General features: G+C 51.7%; 6 protein-coding genes across 6 annotated transcripts; 2 read left to right on the top strand and 4 right to left on the bottom strand.

Annotated features, from left to right (window-relative positions):
- Positions 1-3,548: 3,548 nt before the first annotated feature.
- Positions 3,549-4,076, bottom strand: GUITHDRAFT_107978 (hypothetical protein; the record flags this gene model as incomplete). Its single annotated transcript, XM_005833293.1, has 1 exon — positions 3,549-4,076. One exon carries the CDS (start codon positions 4,074-4,076, stop codon positions 3,549-3,551), a length of 528 nt encoding a protein of 175 aa, XP_005833350.1.
- A 3,394-nt stretch (positions 4,077-7,470) lies between these two features.
- GUITHDRAFT_138440 (hypothetical protein) lies at positions 7,471-11,398 on the bottom strand (the record flags this gene model as incomplete). Its single annotated transcript, XM_005833292.1, has 19 exons — positions 7,471-7,491; positions 7,655-8,029; positions 8,158-8,232; positions 8,273-8,335; positions 8,436-8,465; positions 8,509-8,592; positions 8,719-8,745; positions 8,785-8,911; positions 8,961-9,019; positions 9,070-9,111; positions 9,155-9,218; positions 9,479-9,543; positions 9,592-9,611; positions 9,655-9,683; positions 9,731-9,753; positions 10,104-10,129; positions 10,178-11,092; positions 11,160-11,238; positions 11,294-11,398. 19 exons carry the CDS (start codon positions 11,396-11,398, stop codon positions 7,471-7,473), a joined length of 2,229 nt encoding a protein of 742 aa, XP_005833349.1.
- Positions 11,399-12,594: 1,196 nt separating this feature from the next.
- On the top strand, positions 12,595-14,958 carry GUITHDRAFT_138439 (hypothetical protein; the record flags this gene model as incomplete). The annotated part of the gene is made up of 7 exons (XM_005833291.1): positions 12,595-12,794; positions 12,843-13,121; positions 13,165-13,285; positions 13,401-13,532; positions 13,622-13,663; positions 14,522-14,672; positions 14,714-14,958. 7 exons carry the CDS (start codon positions 12,595-12,597, stop codon positions 14,956-14,958), a joined length of 1,170 nt encoding a protein of 389 aa, XP_005833348.1.
- Positions 14,959-16,250: 1,292 nt separating this feature from the next.
- On the bottom strand, positions 16,251-17,758 carry GUITHDRAFT_163059 (hypothetical protein; the record flags this gene model as incomplete). The annotated part of the gene is made up of 10 exons (XM_005833290.1): positions 16,251-16,455; positions 16,498-16,556; positions 16,677-16,734; positions 16,783-16,961; positions 17,006-17,051; positions 17,224-17,265; positions 17,312-17,398; positions 17,440-17,476; positions 17,524-17,638; positions 17,692-17,758. The coding sequence occupies 10 exons, from the start codon at positions 17,753-17,755 to the stop codon at positions 16,390-16,392; spliced, it is 753 nt and encodes a 250-aa protein (XP_005833347.1). The 3' UTR covers positions 16,251-16,389.
- Positions 17,759-18,468: 710 nt separating this feature from the next.
- GUITHDRAFT_107973 (hypothetical protein) lies at positions 18,469-23,308 on the top strand (the record flags this gene model as incomplete). Its single annotated transcript, XM_005833289.1, has 21 exons — positions 18,469-19,206; positions 19,344-19,379; positions 19,424-19,468; positions 19,531-19,609; positions 19,773-19,870; positions 19,920-19,998; positions 20,050-20,114; positions 20,186-20,266; positions 20,540-20,588; positions 20,635-20,702; positions 20,969-21,025; positions 21,129-21,188; positions 21,304-21,350; positions 21,467-21,548; positions 21,653-21,776; positions 22,200-22,261; positions 22,481-22,573; positions 22,614-22,679; positions 22,901-22,960; positions 23,029-23,085; positions 23,231-23,308. The coding sequence occupies 21 exons, from the start codon at positions 18,469-18,471 to the stop codon at positions 23,306-23,308; spliced, it is 2,124 nt and encodes a 707-aa protein (XP_005833346.1).
- A 1,936-nt stretch (positions 23,309-25,244) lies between these two features.
- GUITHDRAFT_107972 (hypothetical protein) lies at positions 25,245-27,289 on the bottom strand (the record flags this gene model as incomplete). Its single annotated transcript, XM_005833288.1, has 7 exons — positions 25,245-25,439; positions 25,481-25,555; positions 25,602-25,655; positions 25,811-25,881; positions 25,964-26,031; positions 26,563-26,939; positions 27,047-27,289. 7 exons carry the CDS (start codon positions 27,287-27,289, stop codon positions 25,245-25,247), a joined length of 1,083 nt encoding a protein of 360 aa, XP_005833345.1.
- Positions 27,290-27,465: the final 176 nt, after the last annotated feature.

The following is a 27,465-nucleotide window of genomic DNA, read 5'->3' as shown; positions in this document are numbered from 1 at the left end:
CTAAACCCTAAACCCTAAACCCTAAACCCTAAACCCTAAACCCTAAACCCTAAACCCTAAACCCCTAAACCCTAAACCCTAAACCCTAAACCCTAAACCCTAAACCCCTAAACCCTAAACCCTAAACCCTAAACCCTAAACCCTAAACCCTTCGGGTCCTCGATGAACAGAGTCAGGTGTACTCCCTTCATCGCTTCGCTCTCTCGGAAAGCTCGGAATGTTGTATCATTCGCCTCTGGGCAGCTCGAGGAGACGATCCACTCGACCTCCTTTTGCCTTCAAATGACCGTCGGCGTTGGCCCCTACAGCGACGAAGCCTTTCTGACCTTGCCGGGCCTGGCCCAGCGACCAGCATGCCTGCCAGCGGCTGGAGCTGTACCGCTACCAACGACTCAGTGCACAGCAGCTGGAAGCGATAGACGTCGGCAACCTCAGCCGTCGTCATGCCGCCCAAGGTTAGCAGGTGAGTCAGCGCTGCTAAGCTGCCCCCTTTGCCCCAGGGTCCTCTCAGCTTCAGCTCGAATCTTGACAGATCGATCGTGCGCGATGTTCACATGCACGGCTGTGAGCTTTCGACCATTGATCTTGAAGTCCTCTCTTCCATGACAGAGCTGCTTGTTCATTGCCGAGGAAGAAAACAGCCACCGGGATCTCATCAAAACCCTAAACCCTAAGCCGACACAATAGGTTGAACGAGAAGGTGGATACACAGTGATTACGGCCATGTGTGAAATGCTCGGAGCCCAGACCTGTCAGGCCCTCAACAGTACGGGCTTGGTTGCACTGCAGATTCCAGATAAGGGGGCCGCGGGGAGCTTACGGAAAAAGTGGAGTGGAATCGAAGGAGGCAAAGGACCTGCCAGGAGGGCAGGAGTAGGTGGTGTCGCAACACAAGAAGAGCTCAATCAGAAGTTCCATGCGTTTCCGACATGAAGTTGCTATATCAAGTTGAAAAGGAAAAACGAGTCGCATGACAATACAGGCGTTTAACCATTACATCACTGTGCAATCGGCGGACAAACAGGTGTTTGCAACAACGTTTTCAAGCACTAAAGAAATATTGCTGTCCATGTGATCAACGGTGAATCGATGGCCGGCCGGCTTGTAGCCAGGAAAAGCGATATCAAGCAAGAATGATCCTGCTGGTAGCAAGTAAAAACTGTCTGTGGTGACCCCTGGCGGCATCAACAACTGCTCGAGGTCAACCTCAGAAGCTTTCCTGATGGGAATTGCTATCCCTGGACACTTGTGGTCTTCGAGGCAACACGAAGACAAATTGTACGAGATGTCAGGAAGCTGCAAGCTGGTGGCGATCCTGAAGCCACTCGAGTTGAACAACTCGAACTTGACTAAATAAAAGGCCTGGAACACAAATTCACGATAGCCTTTCACATTGTCAACAGACGTACCTGTGAACCAGGGCAGACATCGCAGAAGTAATCTGTATTGAAAGATGGACAATTCCTGCCTGCTCTGATAAGAAAGTCAGTAAGCCAGTGCTCCCATACTTGAATTTGTCGACGAGGAGAAAATGACTCATTGAAGCTGATTTGAAGAACGTGATAATCGGTCGAATTGATTGCTGTCATTCGTGATAAAAAGTGACCAGTTCCCTCAAATCCCAAAACTGGATCCTCGTCCGAAAATATCTGCTCCATCCATACAAATTCTCCTAGAAATTTGCTTTGTCCTCGTAGCAGCACAGTCTCATTGTAAAGGTTCTGACAAGGTGATAAGTAAGCAGTGCAGGAGTCATTTACAACGGGAAGCGGCACACAGACTTGGATGCAGCTCTGATAGGAAGGGTATACTATCCCTGATGATCTACACCTGTGATAAGACTCCGATTTCGGTTCTCTGCAAAGAATCTTGTTTGAAGACAACGATGCGTTCAACGTGGACGACGAATTGCACCAAAATCCTTGTTGGTTGAGCAAAATGTTCGCAATGTCTTCATCTGATACTGTTTGATTAGAGTTCAAACCCGCAAGAACCTGTTCCGGGCTGCTATAGATCCATTCGCCGTCGCATGTTACAGCGAGAGGAACATTCTTTTGAAAGCTGTTGTCTCCGGTTACTTGACTCTTGATTGGAATCCATCGGTTGCGGCATCCAAGCTCTAAATGGAAACAATCCATGATCAATTCCATGAACAGAGTCAACCAATTTTTCCTTACCCTTCTTGGCACAAATCTTTGAGCGATTGGCATCTACACTTTTCAACAGGACCTCACAATTTTGACCCTGAGAATCATTTGTCAAGCGATAAACATCGAGACTGCAAAGTTTTCGTACAAAGATCGTCGAGTTCCACTCTGTTATCCATTCAGGAGACACAATCACACAAAATATGTCAGCTGTTGCTCCAGTTTCGTGAGTAGAGAGTCCTGGGTTGCAATCCATGCACCGTCCCGACCCAGACGTTGTCTTGTACTTTCCAATTGGGCAAAGAGAACATGGACCTCCATCGGGCCCCGAAGATCCTGGAGGGCAAGGAAGCAGCCCACATTCATATGACGGGCATACGCACATTTGATCGACTGTCGTGATGTTGAAAGGCAACGATGCAGACTCATTGAAGTTGTCGCTGTCAGTATACGAAACATATGTGCAGCACGGGCTTTGAAGATACATACAGCCAGCCGGAAAGGAGGAAGAGAATAAATATGTTTCACTTGCATTCAATGAAGTTGCAGCTTGATTACAGTCTTGAAGGGTGGTAACAGGTGTCCACGACGAATTTGGACATGGGTCTACCAAAGATGAGCAAGACGAAGATCTAGCAACATGAGAGAAGGTATAGTGACATACAGAGCAAGCAAAGGGAAGACTGCAAATATGTATCAAGATTGCAAGCAGTCGGAACCAAGAAAGGAATGGGAGCGGCCGCCATGAAGCATCCAAGGCAAAAGACATCTTGCTTGGCGTTATTTTCACATCAATCACTCCCGACGATAAGTTTGACAAGCCGTTTTCTCAGTACCCCAAGAAGCGATGGAAAATGGAGGGTGGGTGGGGCAACTGGTTGTTATCCGGTCTCTTCCTTCCCAAACCTAACAAACTTCACCTGCAATGTTTACATCAAAATTCTTGTATGTATTTTGAGTTTGACATCCGACATGATCACGATAGCGATTTACGGTTTTGAATGGCGACAAGGCGTTTAGACTGATTCACTTCACTACTGTGGATGCCCGCTCAGAACTTCGGTGTTCAAATGCCACTCTACTTCAGAACAAGCAGCAACACCTGGTAGACAGGCAAGTCCATGCCTTTAGAGACAAAGAAACCCAGGCGTCAGATCGTAGGAATCAATGAATTTATTCGTTTCAGTGGCTAAAGCATAGAGTCTATCGTTGAGAAAAAGAAAATTCCAGCCACATTTGCAAAATTTTTACCAGTTTACACTTCAGTAGGGCTTGATAGCCTGAGAAGCCAGCACTTGGTATTGCCTATCGTCCTGACAGCAGAGTTGATGTCAGACGTACTCGTGGTACCTCACGAGTGATTTGTTCAGCTAATATCGCAAAATTACAGTATCTGCAGCTTCATGACGAAGAATGCATCCGTCGCTTCCTTGGCTTTGAGTCTTTGGACCCCACAGGTCGTCCGGGTCTTTTCCTACAGTTGCACAATTCCCCGAAAGGACAGATCCCATCCTCGGCAATAGGGCATCTCTTGGACTGCGCATATCTGTGCAGCTCCTCCGGCGTCCACAGCGACAAAGTTTCTCGAACCCACGTCCTCTTGTTCCAGATGTCACGCACTGCCTTAGGACTGATATGAAAGCTCTTGCTCAGAATGATGCTAGCTCTAGTAGTCAACCCAGTATCCACCGGCTTTCGCGAAAATATTTCACGCGCTTCTTCTCCTGAGATGGTGGCTTTCCCGCCTACTCCAACAGCGTCGTGTCCTTGATGTGCTATCTCGTCTCCTGAAGAGATACTACCGACTTCGGCATCTGCTGAGGTGCTTTCGTTGCTTGTTTCTATTGTACATCCCGAGCTTACGCCGTCGAACAGCTTCATGTCAGAGAACCTTGTATTGCTCTCAATATGCCCAAGTGCTTCATCCATCAAATCTGTGAATGTGTAACCTTGCAGGTTCATATTTTTGGAAGATCAAATGAAAGAAAATAATCGTTAAAAACAGGATGTATAGCGCTGATATCTGGTGTTGGCGAGACGCTAATCCAAAAAAACTCCGAGGAAGAACAAAACTAGAGGGAAGCACTATTGACACCAGAACTGTTCAGGCATTCGACGTGAAGGCAGTGTGCGCTTGAAGAAGGGAAGAGAGCCAACTGATGGTGGAGGGACGATGTCAATGTCGTTCGAACGAATGAAGAGCTGGCTGCTTGCGACACAGGGGTGGTTGGAGCTACTGTAGCACTGTGATCGAAAATGCGGATGGGAGTGATTTTTGAGATTATTATACCCCTGGTGGTGTTGGATGCTACCCCACCCCCCAGTTACCCTGTCAACACAGTAGAAAAAGTGGTGCAGAAATGTTGTGGGGGGATAGGAGGAAGTGGTGCTCTAGTATACGTACTGGGATCTCTAGAACAATTACTATGACCAAAGTCATAGGACTTAAAACCCATGATTGTCATTAAAAATGATCCAGTAAGCAGCAATTTCCAGGAAAGATTCAAAATATTCCATTGCTTTTCAAATAAACAACGAACAAATATGCATTCGGGAAGTTGTCTTGCTAAAAAATCCCCCCCGAACCCCAACCCGTAAGGGGGGGGCATTATATACCTGTTGAACTCCCCTCGTTCTAGTGTGTAGGGGTTGTGGGGGTTACTTTTTGAAGAGGGGGTGGGGTAGGCATCAGAGTTGAGAGCAGCAATAGATATGAACTACAATAATTTTATACAAAGTGGGAGAGCCAAGGGGGTTGGGGGCAATTTTTTACAGGGACAGGGGGTGGTTCGAGAGCTGCTGAGGGGGTAGGGGGTGGGAGGTTCGCATTCCAGGGAAAGGGGATCTGGTTTTAGAGAGTTATTAGTTTTATAACACCGGGGGTGGGTGGGTGAATTAAAAATCAGTACGAGACACTCACAGTTGTAGCCTCCGGACCCGGCGCCGGCGCTGCCCGGGCCAGCCCGCCGGGCAGGGCGGGCCGGGCGGCGGGCTGCCCGCCACCGGCTCGGACCCCCGGGCCCCGCCGGCCGGGCTTGCAATTTGCAAGTTGGCAAACTCCCCCCCCCGGGCCAAGTTACTAGTCACGTCACCGAGTCACTGTCAGTGACCGGATTGTCCGATCATCCGATGATCCCCCTCGTACTGATGAAGGTTTTAAATAGTAAGGCTGACTGCCTTTGAGGAAACGGCTGACCATGATTTCAGGCCCGTGACGGGCAGTGGGCCTTTCGACTTCAAGCACAAACTTACCGTACCGTACCGTAGTACGGTAACTGTGCGGCGCACGCGGCAGCCTATCTGAGTCCATCATGACTAGGCCGCGTAGCCACCCTGACCGGAGCCTCCGAGGCCCTTCAAGGGCCGACTCGGGCGCGCGCCGGGCGACTCGGCGAAGTCACTTCACCAACCCCCGGGCTTGCCAACGGCGTCAGGCTTAGGCACTGCCGCACTGTTTCAACGGTACCGGCCCCCGCACTTCGTGATCGGTGACCGTAGCCGTAGGACGGTACCGGGCCCCGGTCCCCGGGCGGTGCCCCGGGCCCCGGTGGGCACGACGGTGGCGCGACTACCGTACGCCGGGTACTGTAATGGAACCTTTACTCAAAGTTAAGTTAAAAATCAGTACGAGGACAATCAGTACTGTAATAAGTTATTTACGCGCGACAGTGACGGTGCCACCGTGATTTCAAGAAGTCAAAGTTGAAGAAAAACATGACAAGAGGCGTGGGCCCTGAAAGAAAGAGAGAGAAAGAGAGAGGGAGGGAGGGAGGGAGGGAGGGAGGGAGGGAGGGAGGGGGGAGGGAGAGAGGATTGAGAGAGAAGAGCCTGTTGAATAAGTTTGATGGCATATGGGTTGAGGGCTGACCGTCGGACGGCAGATGGAGGAGACTCTGACGATAAGGTTGCGAGTATCAGGCCCTGCTGCTCCTCATGTTACCAGCCGCCGACAAATCAAACGAAGCCTCGAGGCATTGCTTGTCGACAGAATGAGGATCGCAAAGCAGAGGATTGCAATGATCCTGGAAGAAACCCGAATGTCGGGATCAAGAGACATGTTGTGGTATATTGTCATGAGCGATGTTGACGACGACAAAGAATCTGCATTGAGTGTGGCCCTTCAAATCGTCCAGTTCTTCACGGAATCAAGGGAGACTCTGCTTCCTTCACTTCCTTCCAACTTTGTTATTCTCGACGCTTGCCTTCAATCTCAAGGTTGTGCAAAAGCTGAAACGAAGCACCCTCCGTCAGGAAGACTTGCACAAGAAGATTCCCTGCCAGCGAAGCATGCGAGATGTCCTTCTCACCGCCGCACTCCTGGAAAATACAGAGTGTGTTGTTCACTTCTACACGAATCTTTTTTGCAATGGCAATCATTTCTCCACTTGCGGCTAAGGCTCCGTTACTCACAGTCTCGCATGATTTTGAATTGTACTCGAAAAGCAATCTCAGCATGGAAGGATTTACAAAGAGAGAGCATGAAACATAGAGAAATTCAATCGAAGGCGGATTTGATGCGAAAGTATGCGACATTGGACAAGTGGAGCTTTGTTGTGCTGTCACTTCGAACGAGTTTTCAACGAATATTGCAGTTGTTGGCTCAACTATATGAAACAAGAAGGCGGAATCAGAGTCGTTTGCTTTGGATTTTCTTTTCAGCGTGGCGACATCCTGCGTTTGAACTCACTCCAAGGCTGGCAGCGCCATCAAGTGCGTCTGAGATCGAGGTGCAGAAAGATGCTCGACAAGAGAAAACGAATCCCAGAATCATGAACTTGCGTCACATTGTCATGCCTTTCATGTCCTGGACCCTCTTGGCAAAAGAAAGGAGCCGGCGCAAGCATTTCGAAACGTGCAGATCGTTGCGAATCATTTCTCAACGGCTTAGGAATGGTTTCGAAGCTCTCGCGCGACATCGGCTCTTCTGGCACGATGCCATCCTGAAAGTGGACGCAAGATTTGCAACCCGGGCAGAGGAAGCCTGCCTGCATTCCCTGTCATGTTGGAGGGCAGTGATCGAAAGAGCGAATCGAACACGGGACAAACGGTCACGGGACTTGCGGCTTGTCAGGCAAGGGAGAAATGTTGACCTGGTGCCGTATCTCATGTACTGGGTCGATGAGACCAGGAGGAGGAACAGGGCGAGGCGTCTCTTTCACTCCCTGCTCCGAGCACAGCTTGCCATCTCCGTGCAGGTCAAGCGAGGACATAAGGGTAGCAATGAGGTGGTTTCGAGAGCTTGGTGCTCCTGGAGGGAGCTTGAGTGCCGCAGACGCCTCTGCTCCGTCTCATCTATGCCAGCCACGTCATCTACAAAGAAGGATTATGCACGCAGCGGGCAAGCCTACAAGAATGTTCCTCAGGCTTACAAGGCAAGCACAACACTCATGTCGCCAGCAAGTCAGTCACCGACGTGGAACTCGTGGTGGGACGCGGTCGGTCGGAGATGAGAGCGGGTAGGAGAAAAGTTTGACAAGAATTCTCATGAAGTCCTAACACAGACCTACTTCAGATATTTTCTTCTTGGTGAATAAAGTCTCGTCCACGTTGGGCAGGAGCTTCTTCTTGCTCCCTAATCGGAGAAGCGAAGGGCTGACGACTCGCGAGGCAGTCTTGCTTTCGCTCCTTTTCTTGCACTTGAGATCATGGATGCGACGCTGACGCAGCGACTTGAATGTCTTGCCGCACCACACGCACTCGCTGACTTCCTCCCCTGCTGCATCGTAGCGATTCTTCATTGCTCGCACGAATCCATGAGCAAACATTTCCTTCCTACCCCGAAGAGCAGCCTCATCCAACTTTTTCCAGCTGACGCCCGTCTGATTGTAGTCTTGCATGTCTTTCTCACGGATCATGAACGCAAGCTCGTCTTCCTCGCCCTCCTGCTCGTGAATGTCTTCGTCCCGTCCTCGTGCTTGAGATTGTCGCGGCGAACGTACTTTGTGAAAAGAACTCGTCGCCTCCTCCTGCTTATCATCAGTTCCCTTCTCCTCGCCTCTCATGCCCTCACATGCCGTCGCCCGGTCTGCTCTCGCAGATATTCATCCACCTGCTCGCTCAAAGTTTCTGTATTGTGAAGTTCTCCCTGCCGATTCAATGAGCTCGAGCAAGACCTTTGCTCTCACCTTTGACTTCTCGTGCAGCTTGCTGTAAATCTGCTCTCGCAGCTCCCGGTTGCCTGATAGCGTCTGCCCGACTAGGTAAAGAGACGACGGAAAGAGGACGAGAAAAAGGAGAAGGAGAGCAGTCGCAAGTGGCGGCAGAAAAGGACGAGATTGCATGCCAAACCTTGATCGAAAGAATGCTCAGCTTTGGCCCCTGATGAATCATGTGAAACTTTGTGATACCCCTCGAAAAGCACCTGAAAGCTGGTTCGATGGCTGTAGCTACGATGGAATGATTCTTCTGTATACGGAGAATATGCCTCTTCTACGCCTGACGCGAGCTGCCATCGAGAATGAGAAAGTTGAATCGAGAAGCACGAGCATCGCATTCAGATGTCTGAAGCAAGAGATGAAAGAAGGAGAATCGAAGCACTCGCAGAGTGATTTAGAGATTGATGGAAACTTACAGGGCGAGCATGATGAGGCAAGGAGGCCTGGAACCGAATGTCGCCCATCCCCTGCCAGCAACTTACTTGTTGACCTTGACCTCTCTTAGCCACCTGCTGATCCAAAGTGTCCGCCAGACTAAGGCTCTGAGATCCGTAGAAACCTCCTTCTGCTGCCTTCATGGCGTACGGCTGCTTGGAGCTGAAGGTACCCCTGCTCCTTCGCTCATCTTCTTTCATCACCTCCTCTTCTCCTATCATACCACTCGCCGCTTTGCGTTCGCTCAATTTCATGCTCGTCCAATCTGTTGTCTCCCTGATGCTGCTGACTGCCATGAGCGACGGTCGTAGTTGGAGGAATCAAATCTCAACCTGAACCTGAGGGGAGGAGGTCGCGAAGCCTTTGGTGGTGACCTGGGCTGACCTAAGAAGAAGGGGCACTGGAGAGCTGACGTACTTTTACTCCAGTCGGAGTTTGACTCAAGACTGTAACGGGTTTCAACGGTGGAAGACTCGGAGACCTACAGGATAAGAACGTTGACGTGGGGCAGGCAAGAGCAATTTCACGTCACCGCTGTGAGATGTCAACGTGAGGGCTGGGCCGATGAGCTCCTCTTACAAACGTCGCACGCAGAATCTGGAAAGAAGTAGGACAAATAAGGGCGAGTGAAGTAGGACAAATAAGGGCGAGAACGGGGACAAGAAGATTCAGCCGCAGCCAGAACAGGGACATACACTCAGACTACAATCACGACGAGGGAAACAAAAGAATCATTCTTACCGGAGTTTCATTTGGAGAAGAAACTTCGGATGCAGGTTCGCGGATGGTATGGTCCCACGGCACTCCTAAATCACACGTAAAAGACCCAGCACACTGAGATCATCGTAACCTACCGAGTCGCGTCGACAACTCACTGCAAAACTGTCAGGATCAAAGAAAGAGCCAAGAACATTCACCTCTGATCATTTCGTTGGTCTGTATTCCCCTGACAGCATGAGGTCATTCAAACAAACTACAATCACGCGGCCTTACAGCATGATGATGGGCAAAAGAACCTGCATGAAAAGGAATCCATCATGTTTAGAAAGATTGAAAATGAGGAAGAGCAAAAGAGAAGAACAAGGGAGTAGGGGGAAAGAGCATTGGGCAAGGGACCTTTTTGAGCAGGAGGCGGGATAGAAGTTTGTTGTCTCACCAGCACGAGGAAAGCTTGAGATGGAATCTTCTGGAGCTCGTATCACGCGAGAGAGAGAGTTCTCAAGGGCATCGTAGGAGGATTTCCCTGAAAAGAGGCCTGCGAAAGAGAAGAGGTTGAGAACGGAGTGTTTGACAGGACTAGAGGACCTATAGACTCTTGTTCAACTTGGAGATGACTGATAAAAGTTCCAACCCCTCGTGCCCTCACCTGCTCATACGCTTCTTTCACTTCATCTGGTAACGCTAGTCAGTTGAGGCATAAGCAAGGTCACTCGTCTCCACCTCGCTGCTCGCTTGTCTTTCTCATAGCAGAGACCCGATGCCTATACGCAACACTCGCAGCGAGCGAGTTGTCACAGTCATTCTCCCAGATCTCCTCGGCACGTCGAAACTCAGTCGTCGCCTCTTGGTAGTGGTGGGCGTGAAGAAGTTCCACTCCCTTGTCGTAGACTCGCCCCGCCTTCGACCTCAGCTCCTGCTCCCATACGTCTATCTCCACAGGTGGTTGCCGAGAGACTCCGAGAACGACTATGCTGCCTCGCTGTCCCACAATTAAAGCGGTGATTTCATGCGGAAGTTTCTCTTTGATGAGCTTGTCGTCGACAGAGAACAGCACATCTCCTGTCCTCAACTTCCCTCCAACAGAAGCAGGGCCTCTTCTATCGACATCAACGATTTCGTAAAGCTTGCGAGAGGGCAAGTACGTGAATTTAATCCCGATGCCAGCCAGATGATGGTGTGTCATCATTCCATCAACGTTGAAGTTTCGAACGACAGCGACACGCTTGATAGTTGCTGACTTATTGCCTACAAGCAGCGAGTTCACCCCCAATTGAACAGGTGTGAGCTCCGGGGATTTTTGATGCGTGAATTGCCTGCGAGAATAAGGCGGAGGAAGAAAGACAGATTCTTGGCTAGAAATCGAGTCTGTCTCAGCGAATTGGTAGTTTCTCTGCAACGCAATCATCCATTCCGTCTTCTCTTCAATACTTTGAGCTCGCAGGATGTATTTTGTTTCACCACACACCAGCAAGAATTCACAACCGTTCCCGTTTTTGACACGGACGTTCGGCTTTTCAAGTATTTCGTTGTGCGGAACACTGTTGGTGTCATGTCTGATCCATATTCTGTCTGTCTCAACTTGAATCAAACATCTTGTCTCCATTTTTCCTTGTAGCCCCTCAACATAGAGAAAACCTGCGGAAACCAAAGAAAGCATTTGATATCAAGTCTCTATACGCCTTATGGGCAAGCAATAGATTACCTTCTTTCATTAACTCCCCTCTTGCTTCAGCTGCATGTTCTGTCTGTGTGATTGATGCATGGGTTGTCAACGCACGAGCCTGCAGGTCAACGTTGTCATGTCAACCGTCGCATCGACAGCAAGAGGTGACGGACCTTGCAGTAGTAGACGACGACAAGCAACACGAGAGCGAATAAAACAAGCCCAAACACAAGAGCCACCAGCCAAGCACCTGAGTTAGCAAGTAGCACACTTGCCATGCCAGTCCTTCTTTACCACTCCTTAGACTTGCGCAATCGTTTGGTCCCTCATCCCATCACGTTTTCAGCCAAATCACGCCATCGTTTGAGTTGCATACATCCATATGCGCAGTGGCCCCGGGGAAGGTAGGAGAAGATCGGGTGCAGAAGAAGCCTGTCCATATTTCTCTGTCGCCCTCTCTTGGTTTATCCACCACATCCTGCTCCTGCTCTTGCTCCTGCTCCTGCTCCTGCTCCTCTTGCGAGCATGCTGCGTCGGACCTGACTCACGTCATTCTTGACCATCAAATCTTTCAAAACGATGACCCCCGTCAGCCAAAACGACAACCCCACCGTCCATTCCAGTACAGTTTCAGGCAATATATGAGGGGTCCTTTACACACCCTCTGAGACCGATTCTGATTTCTTCTTCTCGCCATGTCGGGTCAGTGAAGGATACAAGAGCTTCTCCTCCCGCTCTCCTCCCGCTCTCCTCCCGCTCTCCTTCCTTCTATTCCTTCTATTCCTTCTCTTCCCCTCCTCCCCTCTGCTGCATCTAAGCACCTCCTCTCATCCTCGCACACGCTCCTCCTCTCTTCCCACTACCTTTCATTCCCACCTTTGCCTCGCTTTCTCCATGTTCTTGTTGTTGCTGTTTCTCAAAGTCCCTTCTCCTCTTCTGGCACGTGCCTATGCTGTTGATCAAGTCAATCTTTGTCGATGCTTGGTGATGCGCTTCCCTCCCTGCCAAGACAAGGCTCAGCAACATCAATCCTCATCATCTCGTGTCTTGCTCGATTCAACTCCTTGTACTTCCTGCACTTACACTGTCCCACAGCTCGGGGGTTTCCGCATGAGCTTCCAGCAACCGTGAGGATCTTAGGAGGAGACGGCAGTAACACTGCTCTGGTAACCGATTACTGCTTTTTTTCCTATCCTGTTGCACTTGGCTTCTTACCCTCATTTCTTGCCTTTCTCTTATCTTCATGCTCTGCTCAGATGTACAAGGCAAGTGCGGCAGCCGATCCTTCAGTTGTCCTGCTCGCCAGCAGCTTTGGCGGACGAGAAGATGTGGTTTTCGTAGAAGTGACTTTAGCGCACATTGCTGAAGGAGGAGGAGTCAGTTTGGGGGTTACAACGGAGACTGGGAGCATAAGAGTAGGAGAGAGTGGAGGGTCTTATGGATATTTCTGCTGCTCATCAGGAGGCGAGCTGATATGTGCGGGGCGTTCGAGGAGGTGAATTCTCAGTTTCCTCAGAGCGGCAACTCACATGATGACAGGATGGATAACAACAGTTCGAAGGTTGCAGTCGGAGATAGAATCGGGGTTGGGATCAATGCAAGCATCTCTCAGATGTTCTTTGTAAAGAATGGGCTTGTTGTCAAGACTCTCCCGCTGGAGTATGCGCAAGAATCGTAAGTCTATTTATTTCAGAAGCCATGCAGCCCTGACACTGTTTTCAGTGATATCTCGACGCTTCACATCGCAATCTCTCTTGAGAAGCTGAACGATGCTGTTCTGATCGACAAGATGGGCACTGCAAGTGCTAAGATACAAGTCTTGACGAGTCGGATCATCCCGAAGCTTCCCAAACTGTCACCATTCGAACCAGACAAGCAGAGCCGAGGAGCAGCTGTGAATGTTCTCAAGTCCCCTCTCGACCAGGAGGTTGTGGTAGTGGGGGCGATGAAGAAGTCAAGGGTCGTCGTCCTCAACAGTCATGGCGGCATTTTCTTCCCCAGGTCCTCCTCCTGGTCGCATTCTTTCACTCACAATGGTCAGCAGCGCCCACCACCCGAGGGGCGTCGGATACTTCGAAACATCTCTGAAACTGCCAAAAGACGCGCAAGTTGTGATCGGGGCTATGATGTATAACTCCAACACTGAGAGATCGAAGTCGTTCAAGGTGACTTGCTGTGACGCCCTTGCAATCTGACTTGATGACTTGCTTGTTGGTGTTGATGGAACAATGTTACATCGGATTCCATAACAAATGTTGAAGCTGATTGTGTTGGCACCAGACAAGTGTGTTTTGGAGCAACCAGGGTCGTTTCTACAGAGGCGTTCAACCGAAACACTTCTATGACAAGAACGAAAAGAACGGAGCGAATGAAGTTGAGGGCGGAGAGGAGGATTCTTTGTCAGCGTTCAACGTAGATCAAGACGTGATAGGCGTCGGCATTGTCCGTGAAACATTGAGAGATGAGGGACGATCATATGTTGAGAATGACCATAATTTTAGGTGTTTGAAATGGATGTCATGTTCTTTACTGTCAACGGCGAGGTGATAGGATTCGCCTCCGTAGCGTCTCAACAACAGAAATCAGCAAGAGAAAAAATAGACAAATAGATAGCGCGCGATCATCGAGGTGACTATTCTTTGACCTTCGACCTTCGTACCGCTTCGATCTCCCTTTTCCTGTCTCTTCGTTGTTTTGTTTTCCTGCTCATTTTGTCTTCTCTGCCCCTCACATTTCCTTCTGTTGATCCTGGTTCTCGTCTTTTGCTGTTGTTTCTGTTATCTCATTTCTCATTGCTTTTCCTACACCTTTTGCGTTGCACTCATTAGAAAGATTGAACTTCCTGATTTGATTTCTTCAAACAACAACAGGCCACATGAACTAGTCGAGTTTGCTTGTGTTGTCAAACACAAGCAAACCGAAATGTCAAACTCTCTTGGCGCGATGTTCTTTAACTTTGTACCCGAGACATTTGTTTACAAAGCAAATCTCAAGCATATTTCTTCAGCTTTGAGAGAACAGACTACTGGATTTTCCGCCACAGGTTGAAAATGCTCACCATAGCTTTTTGTTTGTTTTTGTTTGTTTTGTGTGACTGCAATAGTCTCATTCCTCCATTTCGACTGTTTTTTATTCGTTTCATCTCCTCTTGTCTTGATGATCTCGTTGATCCTAGTCTAGGCGAGCAGACAAACTTCTCTTACCCGCTGAGGGACCTCCTGCCACTCAACGAAAATGTCAAAGCGCCTTCAAGACTAGGAGATTCTCAAAGAAATCCTCAGCCGAAACAGCTTAAACAACCACCGCAAGAGCAACAGCAGCAGCAAGAACAGAATCATCCTCGTCATCAAAATTATCAAGAATTGCAGGGAGGAAGAAAGAACGCTACACCTCGCCGGCAGGGTTTCCCTGAGAGCGGAGGGGATGACAGTCGAGCACGAAGCGAGATGGCCAAGGAAGAGGCTCGATGGGAGCGAGTGTTGGGCATAGCGAGCGAGCATGTGCTACCGCACCATAAGCTTGACGACAACAAGTATGTCAATGAAATCAAAGGTAGAGCTCCTCCCGCGTTGATGCCTTTGACCTGTTTGCAGCGTCTAAGGTCCCCAAGCTCTGGGAGACAGGCTCCACTCCCCACTGCACTCCCCGCGACTCCCGCAAGATGATGATGACCGACGCGGCTGCAGAAGCTGCTTTAGGAGCCGTCGCTCCTCTCCTCTCTGCCTCCTCCACTTCCCGGCTGATCGAGGACCTCGCGTCCTCCTCTCCCACTCGTCCCACCTTCCTACTCTCGCAGGTGATTCTCGGTCGACCTGACCTGAAGGTTCTGCTCTCTTGATGCTCCTCCTTGTCGTGCTAGCAGCCCTCGCATGGCATCGATGTTCCCTACCTCGAGCATAGCCCGCCCTCCTCCCAGATTCATCAGAGACTTCTGCTGAGACGAGGTAGGCGACGAGTTCTCATTTCGAGACAAAGTGACGAGGATTGAGAATGTGATGTTTCTAGGGATTATGGAGGGAGAAAGCTCTTCGTTCACCAGTGAGGCCGGACCTGTGATGCCCTTTCGGACTTCAACTTCGCCTACTTGTCCTCTCTCGGGCAACTTCTCTTTCTCTCCTCCCTCTTCCTCTCAGTCTCTCGCCTTATCTCCTGCCCTCCCTGTCCCCGAGGCTCTTGCTCAGACTGATCCCGGGAGGTGGAAGTTCTCAACAAATCCAGCAGAGCATGCAAGTTTCCACAGAGACGTTGAGAATCTGCGCTACGCCGAAGCGAGAGCAACAGGCCGGAGCGAGGAGACATCTTCAGCTGAGGACGGGGAAAGGGAGAGCTCGCGTGGGTCGCCGATCCGAGCTGACAATCTTGACGCCAATGCCCGAGCACGCGTGTCACTTGCTCAGCAGCTGCAGCAGAAGGTCTCTCCTCCTCGTCCCCCTCCTCGCAGCTGAGCACAGCTTGTCAGGAAGAGGAGTACGAGCTGGACGAGGTCTCGCTCTCTGCTACCTGGAGTGCGCGGCAGTTGAACGAGGAGCGACTGAGTCAGCCCCTGCACTCTCTGTCGCTCCGAGGTGAGAGGAGAAGCTGGGAAGGTGCTGGGACATCGAGATTCCATGAAGCTAATGCAGTTGGTGGTGAGCTCGAGTTTTGAAATGTTGCTAGCTGAACGCGTAGGGATGCAGGAGCATCCAAGGAGGAGAAGCGGCTCGAAGTGCCTCATGTTGATCGTTATATGTACGTGATCCTTCTATGTACGTGACGGGGGGAGCAGGAGGAGGCTGAGAGATCGGACGAGGTCGATGACGTGAAGCAGCTGCAAGAGAGGATGCGACAAAAGCATGCGAATGATGTGGAAGCGATTCAGCAGCGGTAAATTCCCTAGCCCCTACCCACCTTCTCCTCCTCCCTCCTCCTTACTCATACGTTGATCCTCCTTCTCTCCGGTGCTCCTCCCCAACTCCTTCCCTCCTCTCGCCCCCTCTCTCGTTCCCCTCCTTCTCGCTTTCTCTCGCCATTCTCACGCTTCTTGTGCTCTTTCACTTGATTCTTCTCATTCGCCTCTAGAGTGCAGCAGATGCAAACCGCCATGAGGAGAATTCTTCCCGTCTGAGCGTCCGCGTGACTTGAGTGAAGGTTTCTGACGGATGTCATGCTATCTCTTTCATTCCAATAAGCATACAACACCTTCCCAGCTCCTCTGCCCGAGCACAGGCAACCCTTCTCACCTCTTCGACTGCATCCTACTTTCTCTCTTTGAGTCTCACCTGCTGGACTACTACTGGGCGCGTTGCATCGGCGAGAAGTTCTGCTGGTAGGGAGCAGGAGCTCCGTACATGGGCTGCTAAGACACAATCAGCTGTAAACGCTTCCTCTTCCACGTTACTTGTGGGTAGCTGGAGGCCTGCTGATAGTTCGGGGCAGCAGCTGGATACATGCTGGGGCCTGTAGTGGAAATCTCACAAAGAAAATGGTAGGCACGAAGAACGGGAGAGAGAAGGGCTCAAAAAGTAGAAGGAGATGAGGAGGTGAAGAGCAGACCCTGCTGCTGCGCGACGTAGTTACCGTAGGAGGGTTGCGCCGCTGCGTAAGGCATCTGGTACTGCGCGGGGGCAGGAGCTCCCTAATCGTGATATTCACCTTCTGTTCACTTCCATCCTCTTCAACTGACCTGCTCCGGCACTCCTCCTTGCCCGGGGAGTAGGTGCGGGTAGTATCCTCCCTGCGCCTGGGCAGGATATGCCGGTGCCTGTCCGTAGGGTTGCGGGTAGGCAGGAGGAGGATACTGCGCAGGTTGCGCCTGAGCCATCATCGTGTTCTGCCATTGCGCCGCGCTGGGAGAAGCCCATCCTGCATGGTCGATAAGAGCATGCGGGTGCTGGCAAGGTCGGTACCATTGTCCACCACGTGCTTGTTGGCGATGTGTTGCGCAGCTGCTCCCTGCAGATCGATTGAGGTGAGCAAAAGGTGGAAGCGGAAGTTAGGAGAAGAGAGCAACAAGACGAGAGGAAAAGAGAGAAGACGAAGAGGTGAAGCGGAGTGGGGGACGAGGAGGAGGAAAAGGAGAGGACGAGGAGAAGGAGAAAAGGAGGAAAAAGCCATGCTCTCTCACCTTTGCCCCGCTCCAGGTGGTGGGATCAGCCCAATCGAAGGACTAGAGACAGGAGCAGTCAGGTCACTTAAATTCAACATGTGCTCACCTGCGACTTTCCTCCCTGCATCTTCTGCATCTGCAGCTGTCGCTCTGTGCAGCATGGATGGGTCGCGCCGGGCCCGCAGGGCATCACCTACGACAAGGTCAGGCCCTCCCGTCGAAATGAAACGAGACCTTCTGCTTCTTGACCCTCCCGATGTGCTGGCAAAACCTGATCCCACTTGATCAACGACAGCAGCAGCACAAGAGACAACCCACGCTGCGAGCGCAGCCATGTTGTGCAGCATGGTGAAGACTCGCGCCTGATGAGCCGATGACACCTCGTCGCTTCCTTGAAGTTCCGACGACTCTTGACCCCTCAGAGTGGCAAGAACTGACATCAGTGTCAAGACTTGACACCATGCACCCCATCGCGAGCAGTCTCACGTATCATCGCCAGGAGCATCCCGATCACCGCAATAGACGCCGCCGCTCCACGACTGGCAAGCATCCTACACCGATGTCTCAGTGTAACGCTCGCGAGGAAGGATGCTGCCACGTCCAACTATGTTGTCCCTAGTGAGCTTTCTGGCTCCAAAGGACCTAGCTTCACCTCTATCAAATCCTCCTTTACTTCCCATCTTCTTGTCCTGATGTCTAGTGTTCAAATCGATCGTCTGTCTCCTCCTCTCCTCGCCTTTTGACACTTTATCTCCTCAATTCTATCCTCTCTTCTAGCTCTTTCCCTCCACCCTCCTCCCCGTCCTTCCCGTCCATTCTTTCGCTTCATCGCAAATATCCAGCATGGCGTCGACAAATTCCCTGCCAGTACCCCACCCCTTATTTTCACCTTGGTTCCACCCCACCCCGTTCTAAACCTGATGATGAGCCATGCCCCTTCTGGTTCCGCATGCCCGCCTCACCGCTTTCATTTCTCAGTGATCGACCCTGGGTGGTCCCGCTCGGTCCCGATCAGCGGCCTGGTCTGTTGGGGGATGAGGACCAAACAACATGAAGAATAGCCCCATAGATTTTTCAACGCCCGCCACAGCGCCCGCCATGTCGGAAGAGAAGCGGAGGAGGAAGGGGGGGTAGAGTCAGGTGCGAGCGATCGGAGAAACCTGGAGCATGGACTCATGGAAGCAAGAAAATATATGGCCAGGATCCGTTGCATCGTCCTCGTTCACATAAGCTCCTAGCACTGCTGAAACAAGATTTTCCAACATGAGCGTGGTAGGGTACTTGAAGGATGTCAGCGAACCCGAGAACTACCACGAGCTGTACGAAGGGAGGACAACAGTAGGTCGAGCTGATGGAAATGACATCAAGATCCTCAGCCGCTCTGTCAGCGGTCAGCATGCAGCGTTGGAGATCGATCTGTCGACCAGACCACCAAGAATGGTGTTGCAAGACTTAGGGTCGAGGAATGCCACGTTTCTCAACGACATTCGGCTTGTCAGCGTATCGCGGCCGTTCGAGTGGAACGACACAGTTCGCTTCGGCTACGACACGTGCACCTACCGCCTCGTCGAGACTCTTGAGCAGCAGCCGCCACGAGAGCGCAAGCATGAAACCTCCGTCTCCGCACACCTGCTTCCTCCTGCTGGGATCCCTTCCGTCACTGAGATGGACCTCAATCGATCCGTCCGCTCTGTCTCCTCCCCTCCGAGGGATGCGCGACGTGGCAACAGGAACGAGCCAGACGGGCTGGTGGAAGTAGCACAGGACATACCGTACAGCAGGGACAGGCGGGAGCAGCAAGGCGACGGGCGAGGCGGGCAGAAGCGAGAAGAGTTTGAAGGCATCGGGTTCCCATCGGAGGATGTGGAGGAGCCCAAGAGGGCGAAGCCCAAGGGGAGAAGCCGCTCAAACGAGCCGGCAGCGAGCTCAAGAGCGCCTGAGCGAGCAGAGGCCTTCGTGCGTCGACGAGATGAGGAGGATGATTACGGGGGGAGAGACTACGTAAGTGCACATTGTCGATGCTGCTAAGCTTGCAAAGGAGGAGGAGGAGGAGGAGGAGGAGGAGGAGGAGGAGGAGGAGGAGGAGGAGGAGCAAAGTGGTTATGATGTTTGATATCATGCCTGACTGGTCTCGTCAGCTCCCCGATGCTACCGACACCAAGTTGCTCGAGAAGGTATTGCCGTCTTTTCTTCTGTTTGAGGTCTCACGTGACTTCAGAGGATTCAAGAACTTGAGCGAAATGCTGCGAACCCTCAGCGTGTTGTAAGTGTCAACCTTACATGAACCTCTTAGATGGTTGTCATTGCCTCACGAGATTGCCCCAGCAGCAGACTCAAGAAATCGTCACAAGACAAGAAGAATTTCACAACAATCATCAGACAGCGATGAATGCAATGCCACAAGGTCAGCCCTCACCCTCTCCCTCTCCCTCTCCCTCTCCCTCTCCCTCTCCCTCTCCCTCTCTTCTCCTACTCCCACTCCCTCCCTTCCCCTGTTCTCCTCCTCTATTTTTCGTTTCCTCCTTTCAACTGCTCGATCATGAACATCTTGATATTGTGTCCTGCAGCATTTGCGAGCGGCAACCTGAACTTTCAGACAATTCCTGCTGCTCCTCGTTTCGCCATGTCGTTAGGGAACAGCAAAGACATCGAAGAGATCATTCAGGTACGAGCTACCCGCCTTCTCATGCCCCTCCCCGCCGACTGCCGTGCAGGAGGAGGAGAAGAAGATGCAAGCCGAGCTCGAGAAGAGGAGGAACGACTTGAATCTGACGGGCAACTTCAACGGAAAAGGTCAGAGGCGCCAACTCGTGGGCGAAGACTCGACTGACAAATTGAACCAAGATGAGACTTTGACCGGCAACGTGATGGACCACGGGGATGATAGAGAGTTGCAGATCAAAGCATTGGTACTCCCTCCTCTCCCCAGCCTGTTCTCTCCCCAGCCCCTCCTTTCCTCTGCTTCCCTGACTTGTCTCAGGTCGCCCAGCTCAGCCAGAAGGAGCGGCAGCTAGAGGAGATTCAAAGCGACGACCTTGCTCGGTGTCTGCTTGACACTCAGGTGGGCTCGTCCGGGTTGGCAATTAGCTAATATGTCGAACCTCAGGAGAGTGTGAGACAGATGCGATCAGCCCTGGTGAACAAGGCAAGCCCCTCCCCCCTCCTCTTTTCGCCTCATCCCTCCTCCTCCTGCTCCTCCTCCTCACTTCTTATTTCTCCCTCTCCTCTTCTCCCTCCTTCTCCCCTGACTTTCTTGCTCTCCCTCTCTCCTCCTGACTCCTTAGCTCCTCTCGTCTTCTCCTTCCTCCACCTCTCCCTCTGACTCTTCCTCCAGGACAACGAGGTCCAGCGACTAAGGATGCAGTTGAAGGAGCTCAGTTCGGGTAGGCAGGGAGGGTTAAGGGTCGAACGGCAGGTCACTCCCAGCAGGTCACCCTGAGGCTTTCGACAACGTCATCCTTGATAGCAACTCAGAGTGCTTGAGGCTACGGAGAGAGGTCAATGATTCCATTCGACCTTCCTCCTCCTCCCTCGTCCCCTGTGTTTATCCCTTCCTCCTCTCCCTTTCCTCCCTCCTCTGCCCAACCACCACCACCACCACCGTCTCCTCCTTCCCTCCTCCTTCCTCCTCCTCCCTCGTCCCCTGTGTTTATCCCTTCCTCCTCTCCCTTTCCTCCCTCCTCTTCCCAACCACCACCACCGTCTCCTCCTTCCCTCCTCCTTCCCCCCTCTCTCTCTGTCCTTCGCTGATCCACATTGACAGATTGACGAGCTCAAGTCTCGAGACTTGGAAGCCTCGAGGAGATGGAGCGAGCAGCAGGTTCCCCTTCCTCTTCCTCCTGCTTCCGCCCTTTAACTCCACCTCCTTCTCCTCCTTTCCTCCTCCTCTTCTATTCCTCTTCCTTAATCCTCATTTTCAACAGGCTCAGCTTGCGAGCTTCGCCTCCCGCGTGAAAGAGTTGGAGCTGCAGCTAGCTCGTCAGGTGGGGCAGAACGCTCTGAGCTGGGGAGATAGAGAACAGGAAGAGGAAGCAGGGATGGGGGAGCAGGGAAGGAAGAGGATACGAAGAATTGTTCATCTGAAAATTCTCCTTGCAGTGGGATGCAGCTGAGGTCGATGCAGTAGCACGAGACTCAGAGATCAGGTAAATCGGCGACGAGAAGAGATGGGGTGGAGATGGAAGAGAAAGAAGAAAGCAGAGGAGGCGGCGAGAGGAGGGAGGAGGAGGAGAACCAGTGGATGAAAGTGCTGATTTGGCAGAGCGATGAATGAGAGGATGCAAGAGATAGTCGGTTCCTCGGACCCTTCCAAGATGCAAGCTGCAAAGTTCTTAGTGGATCAGGTTCTCCTCTACTCCTCTCTCCTCCTTACTTTTCCTCCTCCACCATCACCATCACCTTCCGCGCGTTCCTTCTAACTGTCTCCCCTTCCCTTGACCGGGAGCAGGTCACGGAGCAGGAGAAGGCCATGAGGCTGCAGAAGCAGCACGTCATGCAGCTGGAAGCGAGACTAATGGAGCTCAAGTCAGAGAACGAGTTTCTTAAGAACCAGCTCGGGACCGATGAATATGGTTCTCCTCCTCCTCCTGCTTCTGATCCCCCTTCTTTCCTTTCTGTTCTCCTCCTCCTCCTTCTCTTTCTCCTTCCTCTTCCCCTTCTGTTCTCCTTCTCCTACTTCTTCTCTTTCTCCTACTTCTTCTCTTTCTCCTACTTCTTCTCTTTCTCCTACTTCTTCTCTTTCTCCTACTTCTTCTCCGTCTACCTCCCCTCTGTTCTTGTGTTGTTCTCTCTGTCGTCTCATAGTCATCATTATTTCCCTTCTCTTCCGTGTTTGCACCTTCATTCCTCTTGTCGCCCACGATCCTCAGACCCCCTTACACAAATTCCCATCTTCCTTCCTATCTCCAGCTTTTCTTGTATCCCTTTCCTCTCTCCTGCTTCCCCTTCTGTAGCCTCCTGTCGATTCCCTCCGGCGTCTCACTGCCATCCCTCAGACAAGTCCAACTCCTCGTCTCTGCTGCGCCTCAAGGATCAGCTCACCGAACTACGTGCACAGGTTTACAAGCCGACACCTTCCTCCTTCTTCTCCTCCTCCTCCTCTCCCTCTCCTCCCTCCTCCTCCTCCTCCTCCTCCTCCTCCTCCTCATTGCCATCCTCCCCTGCCTCTCTCGCCCTCCCTTTCGCCCTGCTTACTTCTTTTGCTTGACTGCCTCTTACTTGTCGTGTGCTCTATCGCGCTCTCCTCCTCATTTTCCTTGTCACTCTCATGTCGCAGGGTTCGGTGCAGAGGGTGGCAGAGCTGGAGGAGACTCGAGATCGTCTCTTCGTCGATCTCCAGCTGGCAAAGGAGGAGATCGAAGCCCTCAAGGTAAAAGCTCAGGTCCTGTTGGGATGGTTTGACAGCCCAGCAGACTAAAGAGAAGCTCGTCGAGACCGCGGAATATGTCAAGGATGTCAAATCATCTAATGACCAGGTGATACCACAACTCGCACCACCACCACCACCACTATCATCGTCGTCGTCGCCGTCGTCGTCATCATCATCATTTCCATCATCATCATCATCATCATCATCATCATCATCATCATCATCATCATCATCATCATCATCATCATCATCATCATCATCATCATCATCATCATCATCATCATCATCATCATCATCCATATCTAACTGGCAAGTTGTCTTCTTCAGGTACGGGCGTCATACATCAAGAGCCTGGAGGAGGAGAGGATGCGACTGGAGAAGGAGAAGGTTCGAACCCCCGACCCCACCCCACCCCACCCCACCCTCCCGTCCTGTCGCTCTTCCTCGTCTCTCAGAGTGACTGGGAGCAGGAGGAGCAGGCGAAGAGGATCGAACACTACGAGATGAAGGAGGTCAGGGATGGCAGGAGAAGGGGGAGGGAGAGGGAGAGGGAGAGGGAGAGGAAGGGGAGAGGGAGAGGGAGAGGGAGAGGGAGAGGGAGAGGGAGAGGGAGAGGAAGAGGGAGAGAGAGGAACGGGTCATCTGAGGTGTCTGCAGGCATTGAATCGAGCGAGGCAGAGCAGGGGCATGTACTCGCAACCTGATCCCTTCCGAAACCAAGCGGGAACCGAGTAGCTCATCATCTGCTGTAGCTCCTCCTACTCCTCCTTCTCCTCTTGCCTTGCTTCTTTCCTGAAAGATCGGCGATGATGACGAACAATTAAGGCGATGTCTGCGGTACCAATAAGGAGGAGAAGGAGGGCGGGAGCATACCGTGTTTCGCGCGACGGAGTCGAGGAGGAAGCGGATGCAGGCCCTCTTGCTCTCCCATGTTGGCTTAATGCTTGAGATAAGCTGAAGATCTCTCCTGCAAGAGGACGTAAGGGAGCGCAATGAAGAGGGGAGGGAGGAGGAGGATGTTGTAATAAAGAGATGGATTGATGAAGAAAAGGAAGGAAAATGAAGACGACCAGAGGGGAATGACAGCGAGGAAGAAGGATCAATGGAAGTGAACAAGGAAAACAAGAGAAGAAAGCGAAGTGACGTAGGGAGGATAGGAGGGATCACAGGAGGGAGAGCATGGAAAGGAATAGAAGTTGAAGAGAAGGGTTTAGAGAAGGGAAGGTGAAAGTGGTGTGTCCGTGATAGAGCAGAACCAGATCTCCTCCCGGGATTCAGGTGACAGTCGCATGTATGAGACGAGTCGTTCCATCCTCTCGATCTGCAGGCATGACTATCAACCAACTCTCTCCTCCCACGTCCTAACTCTGACCATCCAACTTCCTCCTACCTCCCTCCTCCCTCCCTCCTCCCTCCTCCTTTCCCCCCATCGCTCCTCCTCTCTCATTCTCTCCCTTCTGCTTACCAGAAAGCACAAGTTTCCCCAAACTTCATCATCGCAATCAGGCATGATCTCCGCCTGCTGCTTTCTTGGTCACGAAAGATCCTCCTCCTTTTTCAACTCCTCTGACCTGCTCGTTGATGTCCATGAGCAGCCTTTCGGTGCTGCGCAGAGTCTGTACAAGGCTGAAGGTAACGGCAGTCACTTCCTACTGCTACCATCCCTCCCCTCAGTTCTCCCCAACTCTCCTCCTCCTCCTCCTCCTCCTCCTCCTCCTCCTCCTCCTCCTCCTCCTTCTCCTCCTCCTCCTCCTCCTCCTCCTCCTCACTGTCTTCGAGGATGTGGAGGCTCTCGCATGACCCAGAGAAAAAGCCTGCCAGAACTTCAGACTCACTGCCTCCTCTTCCATTGGGCCTCTTTCAGCTTTATCCTTCTCTCCTCCTCCTCCTTCCCCACCCCCCGCCCCTCCTCCTCCTCATCCTACCTCCTTGCACCGTATGCAACTCCCATGACGAAGAAAACGGCAGGAACAGCTGCCATGATCTGCAGCGCGCGACAGCTAAGATTCATGGATGGAGAAAGAGATGAAGGGGAAAGGAATGAGGAGACGAAGATAGAATAAGAGCGATGTAGAGCTGAAGTAGGGAAAGTTGACGATGAGAAGAGGAGGACGCTCAGGACAAAAACAAAGCAGGCAAGGATGAGGAGGAGGAAGAGCAAACAAAAGAGCAAGACGGTGGTAGGGGAAGGAGGACGTGGGGGACTAGGATGACGGGAAGAAGGAAGACGAGAAGGACAGGAGAAGAAGCAGGAAGAGGAGAAGAGGAGGAAAAGAAACAGCAACAGCAGCAACAGCAGCAACAGCAGCAACAGCAGCAGCAATGTCTTGACCTGCAAGCTAAGCTGATTTGCTTTCATGAGCGCATGGACACTGGCAGCTTCTTCCTCCATGTTTGCCTTGAGCGACTGGATGATGTGTGAGGTAAGAAAAAGCAGGAGGAGAAGAAGTTTGAAAAGGAGAAGAATAAGAGGAAAGGGAAAATTCATGAACCAAAAGGTAGAATTATGGAGACTGAGGAGAGAATCAACAAGCGGGAAAGGGGGGGAGAAACAGGAGGAGGAGATGGATGAAAAGCAGGTCAAATTTGCCTGCATCTGAATCAAGAGTGCTTGCAACATGTCGCCGAATAATAAATTACTGACTGGTCGACTTATCTGAGTAGGAAGCTATCACTGAACCACATACACAAAAGTTGTCCCCATCATCACCACCACCACTATCATCGTCGTCGTCGTCGTCATCATCGGCATCATCATCATCGTCATCATCATCATTTCCATAATCATCACCTCCATCATCATCATTTCCATAATCATCACCTCCATCATCATCATCTCCATCATCATCATCTCCATCATCATCATCTTTATCGTCTCTATATTTCCACCATCATCGAATTAATCACCTGTTCTTCATAGATCCTTGCAACAAGGTCAAGGCCAGCGTTTGAATCCATTCTCTGCAACTTGACATTTCCGAGCTGCAAGCTGAGAGTGACCTGGACGTGAGCTGGAGAAGTGACTCACCTTGCTACTGAACGTATGAATCATCCGCTCGAGCGACTCTCTGGAGATCTGAGCCTGTAGGAACAGCGATTTCATCCTCTCTTTCCTGCCTCTCCTCTCCCCTCCCCTCCCCTCCCCTCCCCTCCTCTCCTCTTTCTCGTACTGCTCCTCTCTCCCTCCGCCTCCCTTCTCCATCAACATCCCCCATCATACTATGTTCGCATCATCACCTGGTGCCGCCAGGCATTCAGCCCATCCCCGTGAGGATAAAACAGCTCCTTGTAGATCTCCCTCGCAGGTTCTGAAGGAAGAAATGAAGGAATTGTCAGTGCAGGAGCGGGAGCAGGAGCAGGAGCACAAGAGTAAAATGAGCACAAGAGTACCTTCGAGGTGGTCCCGTACAAAGCTCTTGGTAGCAGAGAAGGTAGATGAGAAGACGGCGAAGAAACCGCTAGGGGAGGAGGAGGAGTGAGAAGAAAAAGATGGGTGGGAGGAGGAGATAGTGTTGGTTGCTCCAAACTCCACTCACCTCATGATCTGATCCGGACGGAGGGAGAGCAGAGCAGCAATGGTAACACCTCCTGAAGTGGGAGAGGAGTAAGGAGAGGAAAATACGGGGAATTTCAGTGGGTTAAAGTCGACTGCGTAAGAGCAGGAAGCTGCAACGAACAAGAGCAGAAGAAGGGATAGAAACAAGAGAAGAAGATTGATGAGGTGGAAGTAGAAACAAAGTTAGCAGCTGAGTTGAGACAACACATGTAAGCTACGATTGTCGAAACTCTACCTCCTGCCAGTGCCGCCGGCCAAATGCGAAACATCATGGGAGGAGAACCAAGATCGCTGACATGATTTCAGCAGGGGAAGAGGAAGAGAAGTGTAGAGAGGCAGAAGATGATGTAGGAGAAGTGAGAAGGAGGAGGAGAGAATAAGAGAAGCAAGGAGGAGGAAAGGAAAAGGCGGCAGGAGGGAGGAGGGAGCTGACCGGGAGGCGGAGCCGATGAGGTTCTTTGCCTGAGGAAGATATTCGATGAGCATCAGGGACGTCTCGAGCGATTTCCTCGCAGCTGCTGCTCCTACTTGCATCCAGTGATGGGGGTCGAAGCTCGACGGGGTCTTGGGGAGTCTGACGGTACTCACAAACTCGTTCATCTCCTCGAAGTCTCCGCAGGAGGACAGGCTCTCTAGCGTTACCATCAGCATGTTCCCACCGTTGAGTAGCTGCTCTGCGCTCGCCGCGCCCTCCAGCGCTGCTATGCTCCTCCTCACCCTCCCGATGGCAGCAGCGAGAGTGGAGCGGAGGAAGAGGGAGCGATCTCGTTTCTTGTCGCACTGGAGGATGAGATGCTCGAACGTCTGGTCCTTCATGAAATGCACAGCAACTGCCACCCTCTTTGGGCGGGAGGACAACCAGCTCCACGAGGACGCGACCCCTGCAAGCTGTCCATCTGCCGGATACATGCTATCACCATGTCTTCCGCTACATGCAGGGCGGAGGCGACGGAGAGGAGGATGATCTCTACCTCCCTCGTGCTCGCTCCTGCTCCTTCCACCTCCTTTCCGGAAGGTTTCTTGAGATCCTCGAGTGCGAGCTCGATGTCGATGCGCGTCGCTTCCATGTCCAGCGCGCATCGCCCCCTACTGAGCCCTCTCAACCTGGTGTGCATCTTCGGTGTTGAGTACTTTGCCGACAATGAAAGAACATTGTCCATGGCGGAATCAATCCACAATACCATCGCAATGGAGGCGTTAGATGCTCAGTTTGGTTCAAGATAGGAGAAGGCCGAAACTGTAAAAATTGCAATCTGCAACGATAATGGAGGAGAAGAGCGTGCAGATAAAGTTGAAGAGAAGAAGGAGCAGATGAAGAAGAAGATGAGAAGGAAGA

The sequence above is a fragment of the Guillardia theta genome, assembly GCF_000315625.1.
Source record: "Guillardia theta CCMP2712 unplaced genomic scaffold GUITHscaffold_31, whole genome shotgun sequence".
Classification (NCBI taxonomy): Eukaryota; class Cryptophyceae; order Pyrenomonadales; family Geminigeraceae; genus Guillardia; species Guillardia theta.
The sequence above is the reverse complement of the archived record's forward strand: the minus strand, read 5'-3'. Positions and strand labels throughout refer to the sequence as shown.